Source organism: Protopterus annectens, chromosome 2.part1 (assembly GCF_019279795.1).
Source record: "Protopterus annectens isolate FY-2018-M chromosome 2.part1, PAN1.0, whole genome shotgun sequence".
Lineage (NCBI taxonomy): Eukaryota > Metazoa > Chordata > Ceratodontiformes > Protopteridae > Protopterus > Protopterus annectens.
Window position 1 is genome coordinate 1957822802 of NC_056729.1, and position 23223 is coordinate 1957846024.

A 23223-nucleotide genomic window follows, 5' to 3' on the forward strand; every position below is an offset into this window, starting at 1 on the left:
AGAAGTCTGCCATCTAGTGACTATATCATTAAAAAGCCTCTAAAGTCAGCAGAAGTATACATGGATATATATATATATATATATATATATATATATATATATATATATATATATATATATCAGACACCCAGCAGCAGTCAGTCATCACCATCTAACCATCTAGTGGCTATATCACTGAAAAACTTATAAGTTAAAGCCATAGCTAACAAAAAGGTTAAATCAAATAAAACTATCTCCTGGTATTTGTGTATGAAATCATGTTTTTAACATTGTAAAGCTCATGTCTAAAGTCATGAAACTGATCATAGAGACCAAATTTGTGCAGAGCACCTGTATTTATTAACCATTCTTCTTTTATATTTTGTGAGTGGTTAATCAGTGTGTTTAAAGAGTTTACTTCTCTCCCAGTGACATCTAACATCACTATAACGTGCACTGATTCATTCCTTCAGCATCCTTGATGTTTGTCCAATATAGAATAAGCTACATGACTTGCGACTAAAGAGATAAGCCATTGAGAAGATGTTATCATTTGTTTTATTTTAAATACTTGTTAGTGTTGCCAGTTGTGAACTTTGAAAACTGCATCTTAATTTTACATTTTTCACAGTGACCACAAATCCCACATCCCTTCAAAACTGGCTGTCTTGTGAGACTATCCACTGAATGCTTTACATAATTATTTAAGTATTAAGTCAAATTCCTACCCCTTCTGTAACTGAATTTACAGCCTAATGGTAACACAGCCCTCAAATTATTGTTTCCCCTGAACCATAGGCCAGTATTTGGATATCACGTTCCCAATCAAGAAGCGATTATTACTACAATAATTAGTAAATCTGAGGTCCTGTCTCTTTGCGATAGTAACCCTTCAGAACAACACTGAATTAACTGACTACTGGAAATATTAACCATTTCCTCTTTAATAGTTAAAATATGTGCCTCATCATATCCCCACTGGATAAACATATGGACCAGATCATCCAAGGTTTCCTTATATTTGATCTTGCAAGGACAAATAGTTTTCATTCTCATAAACTGAGACCTCAGAACACTCACTGTTAAGGGTTTTGGATGATAACTGGAGTGTATCAGTAATTATATTCTCCCACTAGATAAACTTGTGAATAACAATAACATTTTGAGAAGGGTATTCTAGCCTGTATGTAATAACCTGAGTTCTTAGTATGAAGCTATTTTGCTGTTTTTGCTGCTTACTGTCATTATAATGCTGTTTCTGGTTCACCGCCTGCTGCTGAGTGTCTTTTTGTGGTTTGGTTATCTGTTTTGTCTGCACAATCTGATGATTATTAGGTCCAGATATTTGATCTTGGTTTGTAGTGTCCCAACAAAAATGACCTAGATTTACTATACCTTATGGTTCTTATTAATGTAGGCCATAGAGTGGGTAAGCTTGATATCAGATGCAGGGATGGGACAGGGCTGCTGCTGATAGACTGGTTTAAAGAGACACATTTGGCTTAAGGTTCACCTCCTGCCAGATAATATCAAGGATTGAATTCTAAATACATTAAACCCCCCTCCCCCCAGCAAATATTGCTGTTTGGCCCATCGGCTGAAGTGGTCTTTAAAAATATTAGTGACACGACATTGCAAAGGATGAAATATTTTTGTTTCATCCCCTCCATCTCCAAAACATATCTGAAACAATTTCTCTAAAACTTGACTCTTGTATAGAAGGGAAACCAAGGCTATGATGTCTGGTCAAAGTAAAGCCTTTGAAAAAGGGCAGTTGGAGAGGAGGAGAAACGAGGGAAGACAGTAAGGAAAAAGAAGTAACAGAGATCATCCCCTTCCCATGAATTTACCAACAACCCATGACTGCAAGACAGAACCTTTGTCCTTCCCCATCTTTCACACCACTTACCTCCCCAGTTCGAGGAAGAAAGGTTAAGGTTTTTCAGGTTCTGTAGTAGAAGTTGATATCAGACTACTGGGATAGAGAAGTAATGTTATCAGACTACGAAGACCGTCCTCCTTTTGTTGGAATGCCTCAAGTCCCAGCAGAATGGTTGCCTATGATAGGACCAATAAAAGACCAGTTACATTTCTGTGTAGCTGTAGAACAAGTACCTCCCTCAAAAGTGGGCTTACAGGTTTACTCAAGACTGATCCTGTTCTGAATAAAAGGCAGAGCCCAGAAATTCATCCTAAAGTTTTCTTCTCTGAACAAGTTCTTAGGTTCATAGGTTCATAGGTAGGTACTAGGCTATCAGCCCATGGGCCTAAGTAAGCCTAGCCAACAAGATTCCCTGGCTTACACCAATCAAGAAAGTTATTTTCCTGTGCCACTGTCGAGCAGAGACACAGAAGTGATCCCCGGGGTGTATTTCCTATTTCCCATCCACTCATCAAGATTTTTTTTGAAGAGTGCTAATGAAGAACTTTGCTTGACATAGATGGGTAGCCTGTTCCAGAGTATGGGAAGTTTCTGGGACAGGAATCTATTCCTCCAGCATGTCCTGTTTATTGTGGTGACAAGGTTTAGGTCCCTAGAGCATGTAGCTTGGAGGGATTGGGATTTCTTTAGGTGTAGCATGTCCAACAGCTCTGGGTTTGACATAGCTTTATATGTTAGGCAGAAATCACCTTGGAGTAGGTGATATGCTACGGAATAAAGCTGGAGTTTTTTGAGACGGTCAGTGTAGGGCATTTGTTTGAGGCCAGTAATCCTCTTTGTGAGGTACTTCTGTGGCCTTTCCAGCTGCTGCAGATGTATTGTGAGGTACATTCCAAAAGGGTGTTGTACTCTATAATGGATCTAATGAGCATTGAGTAGAGGAGAACAATGACCTCTTTTTCCTGGATGAGAACCCTTTTATGATGAGGTGTGCCACGTAGAAGGATTTCCTGACTACTGTGGCGATGTGACTATCAAAGGAGAGACTACTGTCCACCTGGGTCCCAAGGTCTCTTATCACACATTTGGTATTAAGTAGATTGCTACCTATGTGGTAGTTCATGGGTACAAAGTTTTTACCAAAGGGGATGACACTGCACTTTTTGGCATTGAGCTTGAGGCCATGGCTCTGACACCAGGCATCTGTCTCAGCGAGGCCCTTCTGTATGATGTCCACATCATTTGGGGACTTGACTATGGCTCCTAGTTTGCAGTCATCTGTGAACTTCATTGGCCAGAGGCCTTCTGTGTTAGCCTGTACTTCAGAGAAGTAGATACCAAACAGGAGAGGTCCCAGGACTGAACCCTGTGGTACTCCCCTTTTCACTGGTTTGAGGTCAGATTTGGAGTCTGCAATTTTTACAGTGGGTGTTCTGTCAATGAGCCAGTTGGCAACCCATCTTGTGATGTAGGGATTTATACTTAGTTTAGTGAGATTAGCTATAATTCCAGAATGGGGGATGGCATTGAAAGCCTTGGCGAAGTCAAAATAGGCTGTGTGAACCACCTTACCCTCATCTACGGCTTTGGTGACTGCCTCAAAGAAATCGATCAGGTTCAGGAGGCATGATCTGCCTTTCATAAACCCAAACTGGATGGGATACAGAGTTTGGAGGTTACCAATGTCTTTGTTTATGAGTTCTGTGATGATACGTTCCATGGCCTTGGAGACCAGGCTCGTCAGGCTAATAGGTCGATAGTTCCCAGGATCATTGGTGGCTCCCCCTTTGTGGAGTGGGATAACTGTTGCTGTGCGCCATTCAGTGGGCACAAAGCCTGATGCGAGGCTATTATTGAACATGGTGCTTAAGTGGGGAGCCAGTTCGTTCTGAAGTTCGTGTAAAACGCATCCTGGGATGTTGTCCACTCCCATGGATGCTATGTTTTTGGCTTTAGAGAGTGCAGCTTTTACCTGCATAGTTGTGATTACAGAGACTCTGCATTCTTCCTGTATAGATATTGATCCTTTAGGGGGTGGAGGGTGGGAAGTTAGCACTGAACCTATCTGCCAGGATGTTGGCAATATCAGTTGGTTCTGTAATTTTCGTGCCATTGTGCTGTAACTCAGAGTAGATCTGGGTGTTGCCATCGAGATTCTTGACATAACTATAGAATGCTTTGTGGTTGTCCTTAGAATTAGTGGCTATTTTGTTTTCATAGCTAGCTTTGGAGGATCTTATAAGGGATCTCAGCTTCTTACTGAGGCTGACCAGGGAGCTCCTCCACTCATGGGATTTTACTCTCTTTTGCAACAGTTTCTTCCTTCTGTTGTACAGTTTGTTTATGGCAGGGGACCACCAGATTGGCTTCCTTTTTTTGGAGAATAGCATCTTGGTTCTGTTTGGGATAGCACAATCCATGCATTCGTGTAAGTGCTTATAGAGTGCATTTCTGTAGGATTCAGCAGTTGTAACTTTATTGTCCATCTTCATGTTCAAAAATTAAAGGTGCAAACCCAGCAGAAATCATTCCCCTTGTTAATGCCCAATATCTCTACAACCCCATCCTGTCAGGTCACAGGAGATTCCTCAGACTTTTGGGTGGGCCCATTTCATATTTCTGAACCTCTTAGAGCAAGAATTCTGGACAAAGCCATGAATATTGGGGGGAGAAATGAACAAAAATAGGGACAATTTTTCATATTTTTACAAACTTAAAAAGTTAATAGAATAGCTGGCTTTGCATTAGTATGACTTTTCTGCAGGGTATGAAGTCTGAAACTCAAATGGCTGTCATTATTTTCTGACTTTAATCTTCAATGATTTGCCAATAATTTGCCATAAAACCACAATTTTATGAAAAACATACTAAAATATAAGGCAAAAATCTGGACATTCTGTCAAAATCTGTACAGCTGAGAAATATGAGGCCCATAATATCTCTAGTTTGCTCTAAACTGCTACCAGGGTGTTCACCAAACACTTCCCAGCCTTGCATAATCAAATTCATTTTGGAAGAATCCACAGCTGTCCATGCTTTGATAACTACCTGATACTGAACCCTTCCTAAGAATAACAAGTGAGATTTGACTCAGGACATTTCTTGTATGATGAGTTTAGGAATCTCCATGAACTACCAGAAGTCAAACTTCTAAAAAACAGGTTACTTTGGGGGGGCACTGCTGCAGTGCTCAAGGCAATCCTCTTCTTTCAACATAGAAAATATTGTTCATGCACATACCTCTCCTGGATTTTTTTCAGGTAAAAACCCTTATAGCAAGGAATATACTCAAGACTCTGGGATACTTTTCTACAGCTATCCTGGTTGTATCTCTTGCCAAACTCCACATGAGTAAGATAAAGTGGTTCCTTTGGACCCTGTATATTCACCAACGTCATCCCCAGGACATGTCTCTTCCCCTGATTCAAGCTATATAGAAAGAGTTTCTTTTAGTGATAGGCCAAAGTGCAAAGGAACCTGAGGATGCTCTTCTTTCCATGGGGGAGCTCCCAGACATGTAGAGTGAATATCTGTTATGTGGAATTGGTAGTCCACACTAGACATTTCAAAATAAAGGGGCAGCGGAGCTGCGTAATAATGGCTATGTATATCAATGAGAAAGAAATGCTAACCTTAACTGTATGACCTACAAGTTTTCACCTGCAGCCTGTACATGCTAGTAGTAGTCAAAGGTAACACCACAGCGATATAACATTTAGCAAGGAGAGGCACACATTGTCACTTATTTTGCAGGTTATCCGTAAAGGTAAGAACTCTGGCTTTACAGTGCAGACTACACCTAAGATCAATATGCATGAGACAATGTGGTAGTGGACCTGCTGAGCAAATGCACAACAAGTCCCCTAAAAATGGCTTTGGATAAAAAGGTCTTCAGGCACATTGTGTAGATTTGGAGACCCCTTTGGAGATAACTGTTTACCACCCCCCTTAATTTCTGGATGAGGAAACTGTTCCAGATTCGAATGTCAGGAAGCATGGAACACAAACACTTTCTAAACAAGATGGAGAAAGATGGTACTTTATGTCTTCCCTACTTTTCCTGTAAAACAAAAAGCAGTAGTCAGCATCATTCAAAGAGGGTGGGCCACCTCCTATGCCTGTGATACCAAACATGCTGATGAAGGCCAGTGAAGTTGGAAGGCCGGCATCATTGTAATAGCCCTCCTGTTGTCCATACAGACCTTCTATTTTTCCTCGTTGTACAGCTTCAAAGATGAAAACCTTTGACTCTTCCCAAACACTGTATCCTGCTAACTCAATAAAAGGGTATATCAACATTTTCTCAATATCAGATTGATAGTCTGGAAGACAGAACCCTGATCCCAATCTGGAAAACCGTTAAGATGCACTTTGCATTTTTAAATAAGCTAGGGAACTTAACAGCCTCAAGTCCTAATTCGGAAAACAGAAAACGTATATATGGTACTAAGATAACTAGACTGACCCCTTTCAGCTTAAGTTCAGCAAGTTCTTAGCTACCTTCACTCACTGCATTTTTCATAACTAGGTGATGCTTTCCTTAAAGTTCACCTTCCAGGTATCTCAGCATGTCTTTCTGTGCATTTGACTGACTACCATCCAAATGGCCAAACCTGTCCCTAAGGGTATCCTTCATATTAGACCACCCAGAAAAAAAGACAGTGATACCAGCCTAGATCTGAAATGTTATGTTGGAAAAGGTAACAACCCTGTTACATTTTGAACCAGATGTTGACTGTTATAAAATTCCTTTTCTGGGAGGTCATTCTTCCTTGCATCTTTTAATTCTGAAGGGAGGGGTTTGAATTTCAAGTTTTTATGACAATCAAGCCTTATAGCATCTTTCACCAAGACAGAGTGGTCTTAAGGACAAACACTGCCCCCAAACCAATCCATACAACTCCCATTGTTCCCCAAGAACCTCAGCATCTAGGAAAATCATTTTTTTCCAAAATCTTTATTAAAGTTTTTTAAACAATATGAACAGCATAGTAAAGATGATTGTCAAAAATGATAGAATCATTTTTAAGTAATATTGTCAAGAACAAACCAACACATAATTATACACTGACAAAAATACAACTGTATACAAAAGTGCTGTAAGCCAAACTCCATAAACTAATAAGATGGTTAATAGGAATTAAAAAGATACAAGAAAAAACAGGAAAGTAAGATAGATAATTTAGAGCCCCGATATGAAGGGTCAAGTAGGAGAATAAAGGATAATGGAGAAGAATGAAGACGTAACTGAAGACCCATTCCTAGGACATAAAGTGGAAATAACAGACATTATTGTAGAATGATATCAAATAGGGTTGACCAATACTCAGTAAAATGTGGATTTGGCTATATATTAAATTTTTGTGAGCTGTTAAATGTTTAATTGCTAATTATCTAAAACCATTCTAGGAGAGTGCAGCTCTAGCTTTCTAGTTCAGGGTAATATTGAGTTTAATTAGGATAAAAAGTGTGATTAGTATGCGTAATTGTAATTTCGTTAAGCCAGATGAGGGGATATGTAGCATAGTAAATTTCCAGGACAGGGTAGCTTTCTTGTAACACATTTTTTGCAGTTTAACTGTTAAGGAGCACCAGAGTTTGTAGGAACATTTACAGCTCCAAAAAATGTGAAGGAGATCAGCCTTCTGAAGTTCACAATGCAGATAAAAGGGAGAGGTTATAGGACTGAATTTATTTAGATCGGCTGCCGTGCCGTAACCATTATTTAGTATCATTGATTGTGTGTAATTCAGTTTTTAAAGGGGGATAAATTTAATTGTTGTTTGGATAGACCGGATGTTTTGATCATTTGAGAGTGTCGGATCAAGATCAGACCAGTAGTTGAGAAAAGCATCCCATTCTGATATCTGAGCGCAACTATAAGTTTATAAGTATGGGAATCATTTTTTTTTCACTGAAAGTAAACTCCAGAGAGTTTTACAAGTATTTATATCACTGAGGGTTAACTTTGGGTCATCTAGAGTTTTGGCACAAAATTCTCTAATTTGTCTCAGAATAATGGTGTAATTCTTGGGGAGATTTAACGCAAGACACATCTCTGTAATAGACTGATTGGAAAATCATTTTTCATTTCTTGGATGTGCACAGACAGTTGAAATCGTATTTGGCAGGAGCCAAGGAATGGAGAAAGTCTACCCATTTTTCCTTCTTTCAGGCATGACCAATAGGTGGGAATAATATTTAACAAGACCTTAATTAGGTGGCTGTCTGACTTCGTTATGGTTTATTGTGAATATTGTAGCAGGTCTCTGAAATAAAGTAAAACCAGAATAGCATATTTTCTGCTGCTTTTTTCAGGATTCTTTCTGTCCAAGGCATATGTGTGATAACTATCTGGATCTCCATGAACATAATTTCCAGGCACTACAGTTTTGATTCATTTTGCAGAAAGAGTGCAGATTTCAGTGCTGTGGTTCTATAAAATCGTCTAATTCCGTCCACACTGGTATGGATGCTGCAACAAATACCCCATTAGCACTCTTCCTGTAGCTTATAAAATCCATATCAGCACTGATCTATGTTATCAATACAGTATAGATATAACGTACAGTAGTATTGGATCATTGCTGCAGTAGGGACTTCCTCCCATCTCCCTCACCAAAAGAGAGAAACAAAGTAAAACAATCAGAAAAGCTAATGGCAGCCTAGCAGCATAGCTGGAGGGTGTGAAGGAGGTCCTTCCTTGTATTTTCAAAGTTTCTTGTAAAGTATACTAACTGTTGTGGTTTAAAAGGTAACCTTTGAGTGCAGGGCTGTCATATTGATCCCTTATGGACATGCACCACCGTCACAACTTTTGTTAATAACCTAATGGGGAACTTACCATAAGAACAAAGATGGCAAAGTCTGCATTCCCCTTTCTAATCAACATCAGAGTGATGTTTCCATATGTGAGAAGGAGATCAGCCTATTGCAGGATGTTTAAAGAACTGGGATTCTGGCTTTGTTACAATGATGTATACCCATGGCTGATTTCCATTGCTTATGAATTTTTCTGCAGCATTGATTACTGAACTCAGACATTATACGGTGCGTGTGTGTGTGTGTGTGTGTGTGTGTGTGTGTGTGTGTGTGTGTGTGTGTGTGTGTGTGTGTGTGTGTGTGTACTGTGTTGGTCTACAGGCATCAAGACACTGCAGCGCTCTTGGGTTTCAGTTCCACTGCCTGTAGATGTGACTTAACCAGACACTGTTCCTTGATCACTCCTGTAAAGGGATAGTGTGTCCAGTGAGCTTACCTGATTAACAAATGTATTATTCAAGGGTGTAGCCAGGCATACTGTTTGTACTCTATTTAGTAAATTTTTTTAAGCATTGTATCAACAAGGCTTTTTTTAGGTCATATTGTGTCTACAACTGTCTAAATTAATGCCTTTAACAATAGATGCAATAATCTAAAAACAATATTTTAATAGTTTTAGGGTTAAAAGATGAAAATGTTACTTACATTTACTAAGTGCTTGGGGGTAGCATTTTGAGTGCTAGGTGTCCAAGGGAGGTAGCACTAAGAGCTTTTGAGTACAAAATGGAATTTACTTGCTGCACCCCTGGTATTATTATTATTATTATTATTGCATTTTATATATATATATATATATATATATATATATATATATATATGTACATACACATAAACCATAAAACATTAAGGCAAATAATTGTACCACTTCATTGCACCTCAGATGTCACGCACTATTAAGATCTTATAAATACTGTAATAAGTATATTGTTTGATTTGTCAGGGTCTTTCAATATTTTAGCTTGACAAAGTGCTGAAACAGTGTTTATTCTTTGGCTAGTGCAATGAATTTGGAAATCACTTGAAGGACGTGGTTGATAAATACCAGTCATATCATGAAATGTCATCTGGACTTCAGTCATGGCTTCAAACATCAGAAGAGGCAGTAAATAGTCATATGGCAGAACCAATCGCTGCTGATCCAAAGAACCTTCAGAAGCAGCTAGAAGAAGCCAAGGTAAGTGCGCAGTGGCATGGATTCTTTTATAAAGTAAACAGTGCACGTTTGTTAGATCTTGCTAACTAGAAACATGATGGGATCATCATTTGTTAACAACAAGCTACATTATTTTTAATTTTTTTGTAGTGAATGATTCATGGCATTTTATTCTAGGAAATTGGAAGTGTGTGTGTGTGTGTGTGTGTGTGTGTGTGTGTGTGTGTGTGTGTGTGTGTGTGTGTGTGTGTGCGCGCACGCAAATAGATTTTATAAATATATATATATATATATATATATATATATATATATATATATATATGGATTTATGTCACTAGATTGAATTTTCAGAAAATCAAAATTCATATCAGAGAGATTTTTATTTAACATTTGTTAACCGGGAAAGTGCAACAAAGCCAATTTTCAGGGGAGGCCTGGGTAGAAACACTCCAGATGCATGTCTTTGTGATGTGAGAGGAAACCGGAGAACCTGGAGGAAACCCACACAAATGCAGGGAGGACATGCAGACTCCACACAGAAGGCACCCCAGCTGAGAATTGAACCAGAGAACCTCCTGCTGTGAGGCAACAACGCTACCGCTGCACGACTGTGCCATCCCTGATATGACGGAATTTCTGAAAACTTAGAACATTAAAAAAAAACACAAAAATCAATCCTTTTTCATGTTTTTGCTGGGGGGCAAATCCCCACACCCCCTACAAATTAAATATACCAACTCCAAGATCGCACTATATTGAGGAAAAAGGTAAATTTCCTGATCCTCACTGTACCACAATCTCCATTCAAAAGCTTCAAGTTTTCAGAAAATCAATCATATTGTCTTGCCGATATGAATTTCGAGTTTCTGGAAAACTTGATCAACAATGCGTGTGTGTGTGTGTGTGTGTGTGTGTGTGTGTGTGTGTGTGTGTGTGTGTGTGTGTGTGTGTGTGTATACATATGCATATACCTATAAGATATATATATATATATATAAGTATATATATATATATATATATATATATATATATATATATATATATATATATATATATATATATATATATATATATATATATATATATATATATATATATATATGGGTTCCCTACGTTAGAACGAAAGCTGGGAAGGTCGACACTGACATCACCGACACCAGAAGACTGACAGAGCAGATAACCGACAACTCGGAATCCCGACAGTGAAAACACAGACACGGGAAACATGTGAGCGCGACTAGGTAAGTGTGCGATAGTGAGGGATTTAGGGTTAGGGTGCGTGTAAGGTACGTGTGCGATAGTGAGGGACTTCAGGTTATGGTGCGAGTAAGGTAAGTGTGCGATAGTGAGGGACGTGAGGGTTAGGGGCAGATTAAGTGAGTTAGGGTTAGGGTGCGGGTAAGGTAAGTGTGCGATAGTGAGGGACTTGAGGGTTGGGGCGGATTAACTGAGTTAGGGTTAGTGTGCGGGTAAGGTAAGTGTGTCATAGTGACGGACCTTAGGGTTAGGGTTTGGGTTAAGGTTAGTGCATAGATAGTTGTGTGTAAGGTGTAGTGTAGGTTTTTAGGTTGTCGGTGTGCTTGTGTTGTGTGTGTGTTGTGTGGAACAGCGAATGTTTTGTTTTGTTAACTGTCGGTATTGTGAGCTTTTGTGTTTTTGCGGTTTCGTTCTTGTGGTGTCGGTGTTGTGGACTGTCGGTCTAACGCAGTAGACTCATATATATATATATATAGATATATATATATATATATATATATATATATGTATATATACACACACACACACACACACACACACACACACACACACACACACACACACACACACACACACACACACACACATATAAAAATATGATTATGATCTATATGTTTATAAAAATAATCTAAACAACATAATATCAACAGCAAACTATCACAGAAAAATATCTAAACTCAAAATATCTAAACACAAAATCTAACCACATCCAAAACGAAAGATTTAGCAGAAGGGCAAACCTCTCTGCATCTCCCACTCCCCTGCTAATTATATATACTAACTACAAGGGCACACAACAGCGTGGAAAGGACAAAAGACCTTCCTTGGTATAACTTTGATTTTTTAATATTTTGTGTTTAGATTTTTTTCTTTCAATAGTTTTGATGTCTATATTATGCTGTTTAGATTGTTTTACGTATACCTGTATATATCCACAAAACAATACAGTAGTAATTTTACAGTGAAGACTTTATTTTAACTCATAAGTGTTTTTGTCCACTACCTTAATCTGGACTTCATCAGACTAAATGCATCATTCATTGCAAAACATTTATAGGTACACTTAAACATTACATTAGTTGTCATATCATCAATACTTCCATTGACAAAAAAAATAAATAATAATCATTCATAAGAGCTTAAATGTATGACAAAAAAAATCACATAAATGTACATTATACCTAAAATCTGTGATAGTGATATGTATTTTAAATTTAGTTATACATTTTAATAAATTAAATGAACTATATTAAACTCCTAGATGTTCTTCGTGTTTCACTGTTGCAGTCATCACATTTGCTGTTATCCCTACTGGGGTAGCCCTCTGCCGGCCTGAATACCAGAGACTTAGTATTTCTGCGCCAGTTGCTGTTGCTTGAAAACTGACATCATGTCATCAGGGGTATAAAGGAAGGCATCCGACGCCATTACATCAGTCTTTCTTGCCGTGGAGCCTGAAGCAGAAGCAGTTTGCATGAGTGCTGGTCAGCCGCTACCTGAGTTTCATTTCTGAATTGAAGTTGAAGTCTTCGAAAGCTAAGTACCCTGTTGGGGATCCATTTTTTCTTGCACTAATTGATGTCAGAAAAAGTTAATAATTGTCTCGCCTGTGGAAAGCAAATACCACACCAGGACTTCCATTACTACTGCGTCACTTGTCTAGGCCCAGACCACGACGTCCCTTGTTGTCGATTCTGTGCTTTGTTTAATGCCAGAACTATTCGTCGTCGGGCCCTTATTGTAGCCAGATATTTGCCTTTACAGTCCTCGAATTCTGATATGGCTTCCATAAGCTATCTGGCAGCAGACCCGAAAAAAACATAAAGATAAAGACAGAGACAGACCGCACAGGACTAAACCCACCAACGATGCTACCGCCAAGCTGGTCGTCAGTCCTCCGGAATTCAGTGAGGCGCTTTCGCAGCCCCTGATGCCCGCTTCAGTTAATAAGCAGTTCTCTTCTGAGACCCATTCAGAGTCCGATATGCCGCAAAACTCTTCTTCGTCTAAGGATCCTGTGGTCGTCTCTACCTTGGATGGGTCCAGAGCCACTGTGCAGGCACCGGCTTCTGAGGAATTCCTTCGCACCACCAAATCCAGACATAAACCGACGCCTTCTTTCACAGCTACCATTCTTTCTAAACCAACCAAGTTCCTTAGGCCCAGGGGTCAAACCACCCCCAAGAAACCTACTTCCAGCCATTCTTTGGCACCTGCTCCCTTGCCTCAGTCACAAATACTTATAATGGCAGAGGACCTTATCATGCTGATTAGTGGAAGCCAAGCCACTCCCTTAAAAAGAAAAAGAAATCTGTCTCCAGAAGTTTTGTCTGACCAAGTCAGATGAATCTGATGCATCTGACTATGAAGACATGTAGCTCCTCTCTACATATGAGGATTCTGATGCAGAGGAATATATTCCTTTAGCCTCTCCCCCAGAGGATTTTTCTTTTGGGGAACCCTGCATACTCTAAGAGAGCATTTTAAATGGGAGAGTCAAGACTACCCACAGTCTAAAAAGAGACTCAGAGAGTTCCTGGACCTTCCACAGCACAGGCCCTTAGCCACCCCCCCAGTCCTAGATGTGGTAGGTGAGATCTTCCTTGAATCCAGCTTGACTCCAGATGCCCTCCATCTGGCTCCCAGAAATCTGGACAGGTACTACAGAGTCCCTGACTCTCACAGATACCTCTTTAAAAACCCAAAAGCAGACCCTGAAGTCATCACTCAAGGCCCAAAAGGGGTTAAAGCTACTTCAGCTAAGAATCCCACCCCCTCAGACAGGGATTCCAGAGCACTGGACAGATGGGATAAAAAAAGTATACACCTCAGCTACTCTTGCTATCAGGGTACTCAATTGTCAGTTCCATATGCGTAAATGTCAGCAACATACCTTGGAACTCCTTAAACAAAAAATGTCCTCCTTTCCTGCATGGGCAGAAACTAAAGATTTACAGGAATTAATGCACTCTGCTGGTCAAGTAACTAAACACACTTTGCACTGCGGTTTTGACACCCTATTAGCTTCTTGCAGGGCAGCAGTCACTTGATCTGTCATTAGAAGACATGCATGGCTTAAGGAACAACCCCTGCCAGACCATGTCACATCAAAATTGTTGGATGCACCCTTGCACAAAGATAACTTATTTGGTACTAAAGCAGAAGAGGTGTTAAAAAAGATGGAAGAAAAAGCAAAATTTATGCAGACCGTTAAAGATTTCTTACAGGCACAGCCCCCTAGGTTCAGCAGGCATTTTACTTCCAAGCACTGGTCCTTTCCTGCACCTAGTAAACAGGGCCAGCCTAGGCCCAGTGGAAACAGAACTCCAAGACAGCAGTCCCATGGGTTGCAGAGATCTAAGCAGTGAACTGCCTCCACTTCAAAACCAGGGAGTTCTAAGCCACCCCCTTATGGCAAAAACTCACAATGACTCACCCCCTCTCTACCTCGCCTCTGGCCACCATCACATACCCCTAGGAGGAAAACTCTCCTTTCACTCAAGCACCTGGGCCACCATTACCAAGGACCAATGGGTTCTAAACATTGTGTCTCAGGGGTACAAATTCTCCTTCTAAACCCTTCCAACCCCCAAAGGGTTCCCAGATCTACCACAAAATCAATGGGCAGAGGCTCAAAAGCAAATCCATACCCTGCTCTCCTTGGGAGCAGTAGAACACGTTCCTGCAGAGCAGATAGGCCAAGGCTTCTACTCCATACCTTTTCTGGTACACAGAAAGAGGGCACCTGGCACCCTATCCTCAATCTGTCCATTCTAAACACCTTCCTGGTGATCCCAAAATTCAAAATGCTCACCCTCCAGCCGCTGCAACTCATGCTGTCCAAGGATGCTTGGCTAGTCACCCTGGACCTAAAAGAGGCCTACCTCCACATTCCCATCAGGGAGTCCTGCAGAAAATATCTTTGATTTAGGGCAGGATCTCAACACTTTCAGTTCTCTGCACTTCCCTTTGGCTTATCTACTGCTCCTAGAGATTTCACAAAGCGCCTGGCTCCAGCCATTGCTTTTTGCAGACAAAGAAATATTCAAATTTATCCTTACTTAGATGACTGCCTTATTCAGGCAGACAGTCAGGAAAATCAGCTCAAAGACCTGGCCTTTGTAAAGGACCTACTAACCTTCTTAGGGTACACAATCAATGAAAAGAAATCCAAACAGGCACCCACCAAAAGGATAATCTTCCTGGGAGCAAGTCTGGACACATCATCCCAGGTGGCATGCCTAACGCCAGAGAAACAAAGCTTCCTATCAGCTTACTTTTCTCAACTGGCTACCAGACCCCAGGTTTCTGCAATGGAAATTATGCAAGCCCTGGGGTTCATAGCATCTTGCATACTCATTATTCCATATGCCAGACTGCATATGAGGAAACTTCAATGATACCTAAAGAGCCTTTGGTGTCCACACTCTCAAGATCTGGAAACTCTTTTACCTGTTATTCTTTGCCTGAGGGAGGAATTTCTTTGCTGGGCAACAGTCTTCTCCCACAACAAGGGACTGCCCTTCTCTCCACACCCTGCCACCCAGACCCTCACCACAGACACATCAGACTATGCTTGGGGTGCATACCTGGATGGCAGGTGTATACAGGGCCAATGGAACCCCCAGCAACTTTCCGTGCACATCAGTCTAAAAGAGATGATGGCTATGCAGCAGGCCTTGATAGCTTTCGAACCCCTTCTCTCTCCAGGGGTTCTCCTGATCAAAACAGGCAACACCACATGATTACCAAAGCAAACAAAGAGAACCTCACTGAAGGTAATACTGCTCAACAAAATCAATCCAGTGATGTGGTACATCAATAAGCAGGGAGGGACTCACTCCTACCCACTGTGCAGGCTGGCCATGACCATTTGATTCACAGCCTCTTCCATGCATCTACACCTGTTAGCACAATACCTGCCAGGCTCTCTCAACTCCCTGGCAGACCAATTAAGCAGAAAACTGTTGGGCCCTCATGAGTGGCAGCTCAACAGAAACACCTTCTTACTAATAAGTCAGAAATGGGGAACCCCGGAGGTCGACCTCTTTGCCTCCCACACCAGCCATCAGCTCAGCAAATTCTGCACCAGGGAGCATCACTGCATGGCATGGAAAGTAGATGCCCTATCCTTCCCCTGGGTAAACCTCTCAGTCTATGCCTTTCCTCACCTACCTGTCATTCCCAAGGTACTGATCAAAATAAGAGAGGAAAAACCAAGGACCATTCTCATAGCTCCAGACTGGACCGGACAGCACTGGTACCCCTTGCTGGCACAGCCTGTCCCCACTGCCCCCATGGAATCTTCCTCAGCTTCCCAACTTGATAACCCAGAGGCCAGGGAAATTCATGCACCCCCAATTGCAGACACTCAATTTGGCAGCTTGGCTTATAACATGACCCCTGACCAATCTGCCCTCCCCAGTAAACAGGTTCTGGATGTTATCCGAGAGGCCAGACGCCCTAGCACCAGAAAGTCTTATGCAGATAAATGGAAAAGGTTCTGCACCTGGATCCAGGCTAAGGGAGCCAATATAGCACAGACCTCCATCCCTCTTATCCTGGATTACTTAGCTGACCTACTACACAGTGGCCTCTCTTTCTCTTCTATAAAAATTCACACCTCTGCTATTTCCTGCTCATTTTCCCACTAAGCAGACTCTTTTTTTCACACCCTCTGATCAAGCAGTTTCTCAGAGGGGCTAACAACTTGAGGCCCCCCAGAAGGGCACCAACACCAGCTTGGGACCTTAACTTTCTCTTGGAAAAGCTCACCCTGCCTCCTTTTGAACCAGCTTCTTCTGTACAGCTAAAATTTCTCTCCTGGAAGACAGCCTTCCTCCTGGCCATCACTTCAGCCAGAAGAGTCTCTGAACTGCAAATAGTCATGGCAGTGGAATCCTTCATCATCTTCCATGCAAACAGGGTATCCCTCAGAACTAATCAATCCTTCATGCCCAAGGTAGTATCCAGAGTGCCTCTCAACCAATCCATCCATTTGCCCACCTTCTTTCCTAACCCTCAAAACAAGGGGAAAGGATTCTGCACTCTCTAGATGTGCACAGACAGCTCAGATACTAACTGGACAGGGGTAAACCCTTCAGAAAATCTGATCAACTGCTGGTTAGCTTTGCTTCAAGGGCAGAGGGCAAAGCCATCTCCAGGCAAACCATTTCCAAATGGAAAGTGCACAGCATCCATTTCTGCTACAAGTAGCATGGCAAGTCTCCCCCCAAGGGGATCAGGACCCACTCCACCAGATCAGCCTCCACCTCTGCAGCATTCCTCAGAGGAGGCCCCACCAAGGACATCCTAGAGGCTGCCACCTGGACATCTGTTCACACCTTTACCAAACATTACCACCTGCCTCTCTTTTCTAAATCCAGGGCAGGTTTTGCCTCTGCAGTCTTGCAGGGCATGCTAGCCAGCCCCTAGCTTCCTTGACTGCCTCCACCCATTTCCTCAGCTTTGGGAATCTACCCAAATGTGATGACTGCAACAGTGAAACACAAAGAACATAGTACAGTTGTGTACACTTACCATAAATGTAGATGCTCGAGTATCTTCACTGTTGCAGTGCTGGTTTCCCTGCCTCCTTCCCCCTTTTTTCTTTTTGTTATCTTTCTTCCTTGTTGTTCTCCTTTCCTTAGAAGGGACATGTTGGTATTTATTTTCTACTGGTGGGGTTCTGCCACCAGAACCTGACCTATTTTGGGGGCTCCTGACCAGTTAGGGCAAGAAAAAGTGATGTAATGGCGTCGGCTGCCTTCCTTTATACCCCTGATGAGCTGACGTCAGTCTTCAAGCGACAGCAACCTACTCAGAATTACTAAGTCTCTGGTATTCAGGCCGGCCGAGGGCTACCCCAGCAGGGATAACCCCAAATGAGATGACTGTAACAGTGAAGACATGCGAACGTCTACATTTATGGTAGGTGTACACAACTGTACTTTCTTTGTTCTGGCTTTAAGCTAACAAATTCATTTAATCTAGGTAAGAGATATGCTCTCAAGCATATTTACTACTGTAAATACAAGAATGTTTCCAAGCCATCCATCCTGTCACTGTAATGTAAAAAAAAAAAATATATATATATATATATATATATATATATATATATATATATATATATATATATATATATATATATATATATTGAGTCTAGGACTATTCACTGAAAGCACATTTCACTGAAACGCATTTGACTGTGCACAATTCACTGAAAGCTCAAGTCACTAAAAACACAATTCACTGAAACACATTTGACTGAAAGTTATATATGGCCTTTTCCCCACTGTAGTGCGACCCTGGAGTTAGTATATATAGTAAGGGGGGGAGGGACACTGCCCCCCCCCCCCACATTGAGGGTGTGGGGGGCATAGGCCCCCACCTATTTTAAATATTTTGAACTATATACATGGATACTTAAAATTCCAATAAATTACTCTTTTCTGAACATATATATATCCAACCCCACACCCCCCCCCTTTCTATATATACTAACTCCAGGGTCGCACTACAGTGGGGAAAAGGCCATATATAACTTTCAGTGAAATGTGTTTCAGTGAATTGAGCTTTCAGTGATTTGTGCACAGTCATTTGACTTTCAGTGAAATGTGCTTTCAGTGAACAGTCCTAGCCCCATATATATATATATATATATATATATATATATATATATATATATATATAATACACACACACACACACACACACACACACACACACACACACACACACACACACACTTCCTTTTTTGCTACACCGTGTATGTGTGTGTGTGTGTGTGTGTGTGTGTGTGTATGTGTCTGTACAAACCTTATAGTTATTAAATATTTTAGTGGCATATAAGTGGTCTCTAATTTTGAATGCTGTTTCTTTATTATTCCCAGTGTGCAAGATATACTATATTTTCAGCTTTACAATTAAAATGTCCCTGAACTCCAGTTGTTTCCTTTAGACTATTTTGTGCAAAACATAGACTGTTAGCCTTATACTTGTAATTTTTACAAGTACCAAAGGAAAATATTGTGATGTGATCAGTATGATTCTGTACTTGTAGAGCCATTAAGTATATTTATTTTTAATTTCCTCTTATATGTGTGTGTGTGTGTGTGTGTGTGTGTGTGTGTGTGTGTGTGTGTGTGTGTGTGTGTGTGTGCGTGTGTGTGTGTGTATTAAATATATATATATATATATATATATATATATATATATATATATACATATTTATATTTAGATACAGCTATAGGTACATGTGGATAGATGTAGCTGTAGGTGTGTCATTGTTGCATGCCTTCAGATCACAGTTATTTCAGGGTAATTCAAAGAATTGTAATGTGTTCTGTCTTCAGTCAGAATACTGACCGAGACTTATCCACCGCTGTAGTTTTTGTATCGCTTTGTCACATTGTAGATCTTCCTCTTGTGCACTGACTTTTGACCTTGCCAAAGCACAATGTTTTTTTTTTTCTAATTATGTTTTTCTTTGTATGGGATGACCAAAGTGTAAAAGTCAAAGTCTTGTCATCTGAGCTTCAAGATCTCCAGTAATATTTATTGTTATGCTTTTTTTGGGCAGACAGTGGTATATACAGTAATTTTGCCAACACCATAATTCAGAGGGAATTTTCTTCTAGTTATCTTTTTTTTCCAGTGTGTGTGTGTGTGTGTGTGTGTGTGTGTGTGTGTGTGTGTGTGTGTGTGTGTGTGTGTGTGTGTGTGTGTGTGTGTGTGTGTGTCTCTGTGTGTGTGTGTGTGTGTGTGTGTATACATACACATATGCATGTATATGGAAACATATATCAGCATTCACTTCATTGGCACTTATAATGTTGCCACTGGAAGATCACCAGTATCTTGTAAAAGTGGTTAGACTTAGAGATGAGCAAGAAGGTGAGAGCTGCATTTTTATTATTTATATATAAGTTCATAGGGAAGTTCTAGGCTAAATGCCCTTGAGGACCATTTTAAGCTGAGCAAGATATCATTTTTGTCTTTGAAATAACCTATCCCATTTGGTTAGAGATTCATCTTACCCATCCAATGCTAAATAATTATATATTATCCATAATGAGATTAACTTGGATTATACCATAGATAATTTGATGGGATCCATGAACAGGATAAAGAATTTAGTAGCTGCCTCTGGCCATTAATAGTACAAGGGCAGATCTGGAGCAAATTTTCTGTTTCCAATCTGTAGGTTTAAGTTGTGCTTGAAAATGGACAGGGATGTGCTTTGTTTTTATATGGATGGGTAGTCTGTTCCATAGCTGCAGTATCCTCTGTGAGATATACCTGTCCCAACAAACTGTTCTGTTGATGTTGCAGAAGAGGGTATTTTCTGCAGTTTGGGCATTATAACCAGGGGACATTTCAGAGGAAAATATACATTATAGATTCTTGCATTGGCCATTGTGTGGGAGGAATAGGTCTGAAGTCATGAATCATATTTGTTAATTAGGTACGTATGTTGGTACATGGGCCCTTTTAAGTCATCACAGAGGCCACAGTAAAGGTAAATTAAAAAAAAAGAAGAAAAGAAAAAAGCATATAAAACTGTTCAAGAGAGCTTGAGTAGAGAACTTTATGAACGTTTAAAAAAAACTCTGTTCTTTTGAAGGCTGTTTATTTTATTTTATTTATTGTGTGTATTTGCAGCAGAGTAAACCAGCTTTTTTTCATGCAGGGTCTTCAAGGACAAATTTCCAGTCAACAGGTAACTGTAGAGAAAGTTAGAAAAGCAGCTGAGACCCTAATGGCTACGGAAGGAGATTTGCTTCTGAACAAGAATAAAATTCGAAAAGCTCTCGGTGAGTCTGCTTTACAATTTCGTATTAAAATAATTAAAATAAATAGTTACAATGGACTTCACAAGTCCTTTTTTCCTAATAGATTAAGTTTTTCTTTTGTGCTATTAGAGCACATTTGTTAAATGACTACTTTGTTTAGAAACTTAAAAAATGTGTTTTAGTACCAATATCTTGGTGTCACTATGAACACTTTTTTATAATTTGTTCTAGACCAAAATAACCTAATACAATCTGTCATACTGATGTCATTTTAATTTTTAACTAAAACTTTTGCTTCCCATAATGTAACCAGAAATCAAGGTCAACCCACAAAGTACAAATAGAAGTAAAAATAAGAGAATACACCACCAGGAACCTTCATAGAGGGTCTTTTTAATGAAATTCCCAAAACATTTTCATCTACTCAGTTGAGCAGCACAATGGTGCAGTGGTTAGTGTTATCACCTCACAGCAGAAGGTTCTCTGGTTCAATTATCTCCTGTGATGCCTTCTGTGTGGAGTGTGCATGTCCTCCCTGTGTTCGTGTGGGTTTCCTCCAGGTGCTCTGGTTTCCTCCCACATTCCCAAGACATGATGCAGATGGATTGAATACTCTAAATTGGCCCTAGGTGTGTATGTGTGTGACTTCTGATGAAGGTTGGGCACTGGGCTGGTAACTCACCATCTTAAAAAAAAACTCTACTGCCATTTGTTCTGCGGACCAATGATCTGAAGTGGTGACCACTAACAGGAGCAGCAACACGGAGAAGAAGGAAGATTTGCATCTACTCAGACAGACTTTATTAAAACTGTTTTTGCAAATAAAATACACAGATTTAAATACCCTCACCCAGTCACATGTCACAAAATAACCAATCCAAACAATTTGAAAAATTACAAGCAGTCATACCTATCAAACTCTTACTTTAAGAAATCTGGGCAAAGCCTGTCATAATGGGGGGACAAAAGCCAAAAATAGGGACACATTTTAAGTATTGCTCTTATAAACTTAGAACATTGTTAGAATAACAGGATTTGTGTTGGCATGCATTTTCTGAAGGATATGAAGTCTGAAACTAAAATGCATGTCATTATTTTGGGACTTCAATCCTTAGTTCATCCCAGTGATTTGTAAAAAAAAAATTCAATTTATGAGTAGCATACCAAAATATTAAGCAACAATCTGGGCATTCTGCAATAATTTGTACATTTGGGAGTTATGCAAGTAGTTAGATCTTATTTTTGAAACAAGAAGCACTGAAATGTTATTATTAAGACCTTGTGGTTTTGAAGAATTTAACTGTCAAAATAGTTCTGATCTCTCTCTAATTTGTCATTCCATGGTCTAGATCTTTTACTGCAGTCAAAATAAAGAAAACACATTTCTTAAAAGATGTACAAACATGAGTGTTATTGCATAATACGTTCCTATAATTATTTTTCTTGATGACAAAATAATGTTCATACATTCTATCTCTGAGTGCCTGCTCAGTCATGCCAATGTAAAATGTGTTGCAAGACAAGCATGTTACAAGATATATGACTGTCTTAGTACCGCATTTGTGAGAACTGGGACAAAAAAAGAACCCAGCCATAATTGATGACAGATGTACTAGGTGGATCTAAAATGTACCTGCATTGTTTACAACTCCAACAGTTAAACATTTTGCTTTGTGTCTTACCAGAACAAAAGGTGGACTTTTCCAAAAGCAATTTTTAAATTAAAACCCCTTCTAAATACAAAGGTTTACATCATGCCAAAAATTGAAGAAGGTGCTGCATTAATGGTCTTACACCAGTTGACTTAACAGTGTCAGATAGTCTTTTGACATCTGTGAAAATAGGTGAAGGCTGCCAGCCTAGCTAAATAGAATTTTGTAGATAATTCTGTCATTTCTAAATATTGATGTAAGCCACAGGCTTGTTCTCTTAAATGTGAATGACTGTACTGGATGTTCAACTGAAAACAAATGTAACAACAGTGCACTCTGCTGCAAGAACGTTGATAAGTCAAACATTGTGAAATTATTTGATCTAAAACTCAGAGCCGAGATGTCTAGATGGAGGCATTCTGCCTATTGTTTTGAGGCCAGAGTTAATGGCTAGAATTTACATGTATAATTTCTTTTATTGCTCTGGCTTCCTGACCAGCCAGCTGCAAGATCAAAAGGGCTATTGACCTCTGAAAGTCTGTTAGCCTGGGAACCAAAAAGAAATGATGTAATCTGAAATGAATCCGTGGTACTGTGTTATCAATTTAAGGACAGAAAGAATGAGAGCATTAGAGCATTTGTCTTGAGAACATCCACCATCACCAGCACTGTCTTGCTTTATAT

General features: G+C 40.0%; 1 protein-coding gene across 3 annotated transcripts in view; it reads left to right on the forward strand.

The window, feature by feature from the left end:
• Positions 1 to 23223, forward strand: part of DST (dystonin) — a 4096730-nt gene that overhangs the window by 2686569 nt on the left and 1386938 nt on the right. For all 3 annotated transcript variants that reach the window (XM_044063350.1, XM_044063347.1, XM_044063348.1), the window contains 2 exons: positions 9681 to 9857; positions 20785 to 20908. In XM_044063350.1, the coding sequence (XP_043919285.1) occupies positions 9681 to 9857; positions 20785 to 20908 (301 nt within the window). The remainder of the gene's footprint in view (positions 1 to 9680; positions 9858 to 20784; positions 20909 to 23223) is intronic.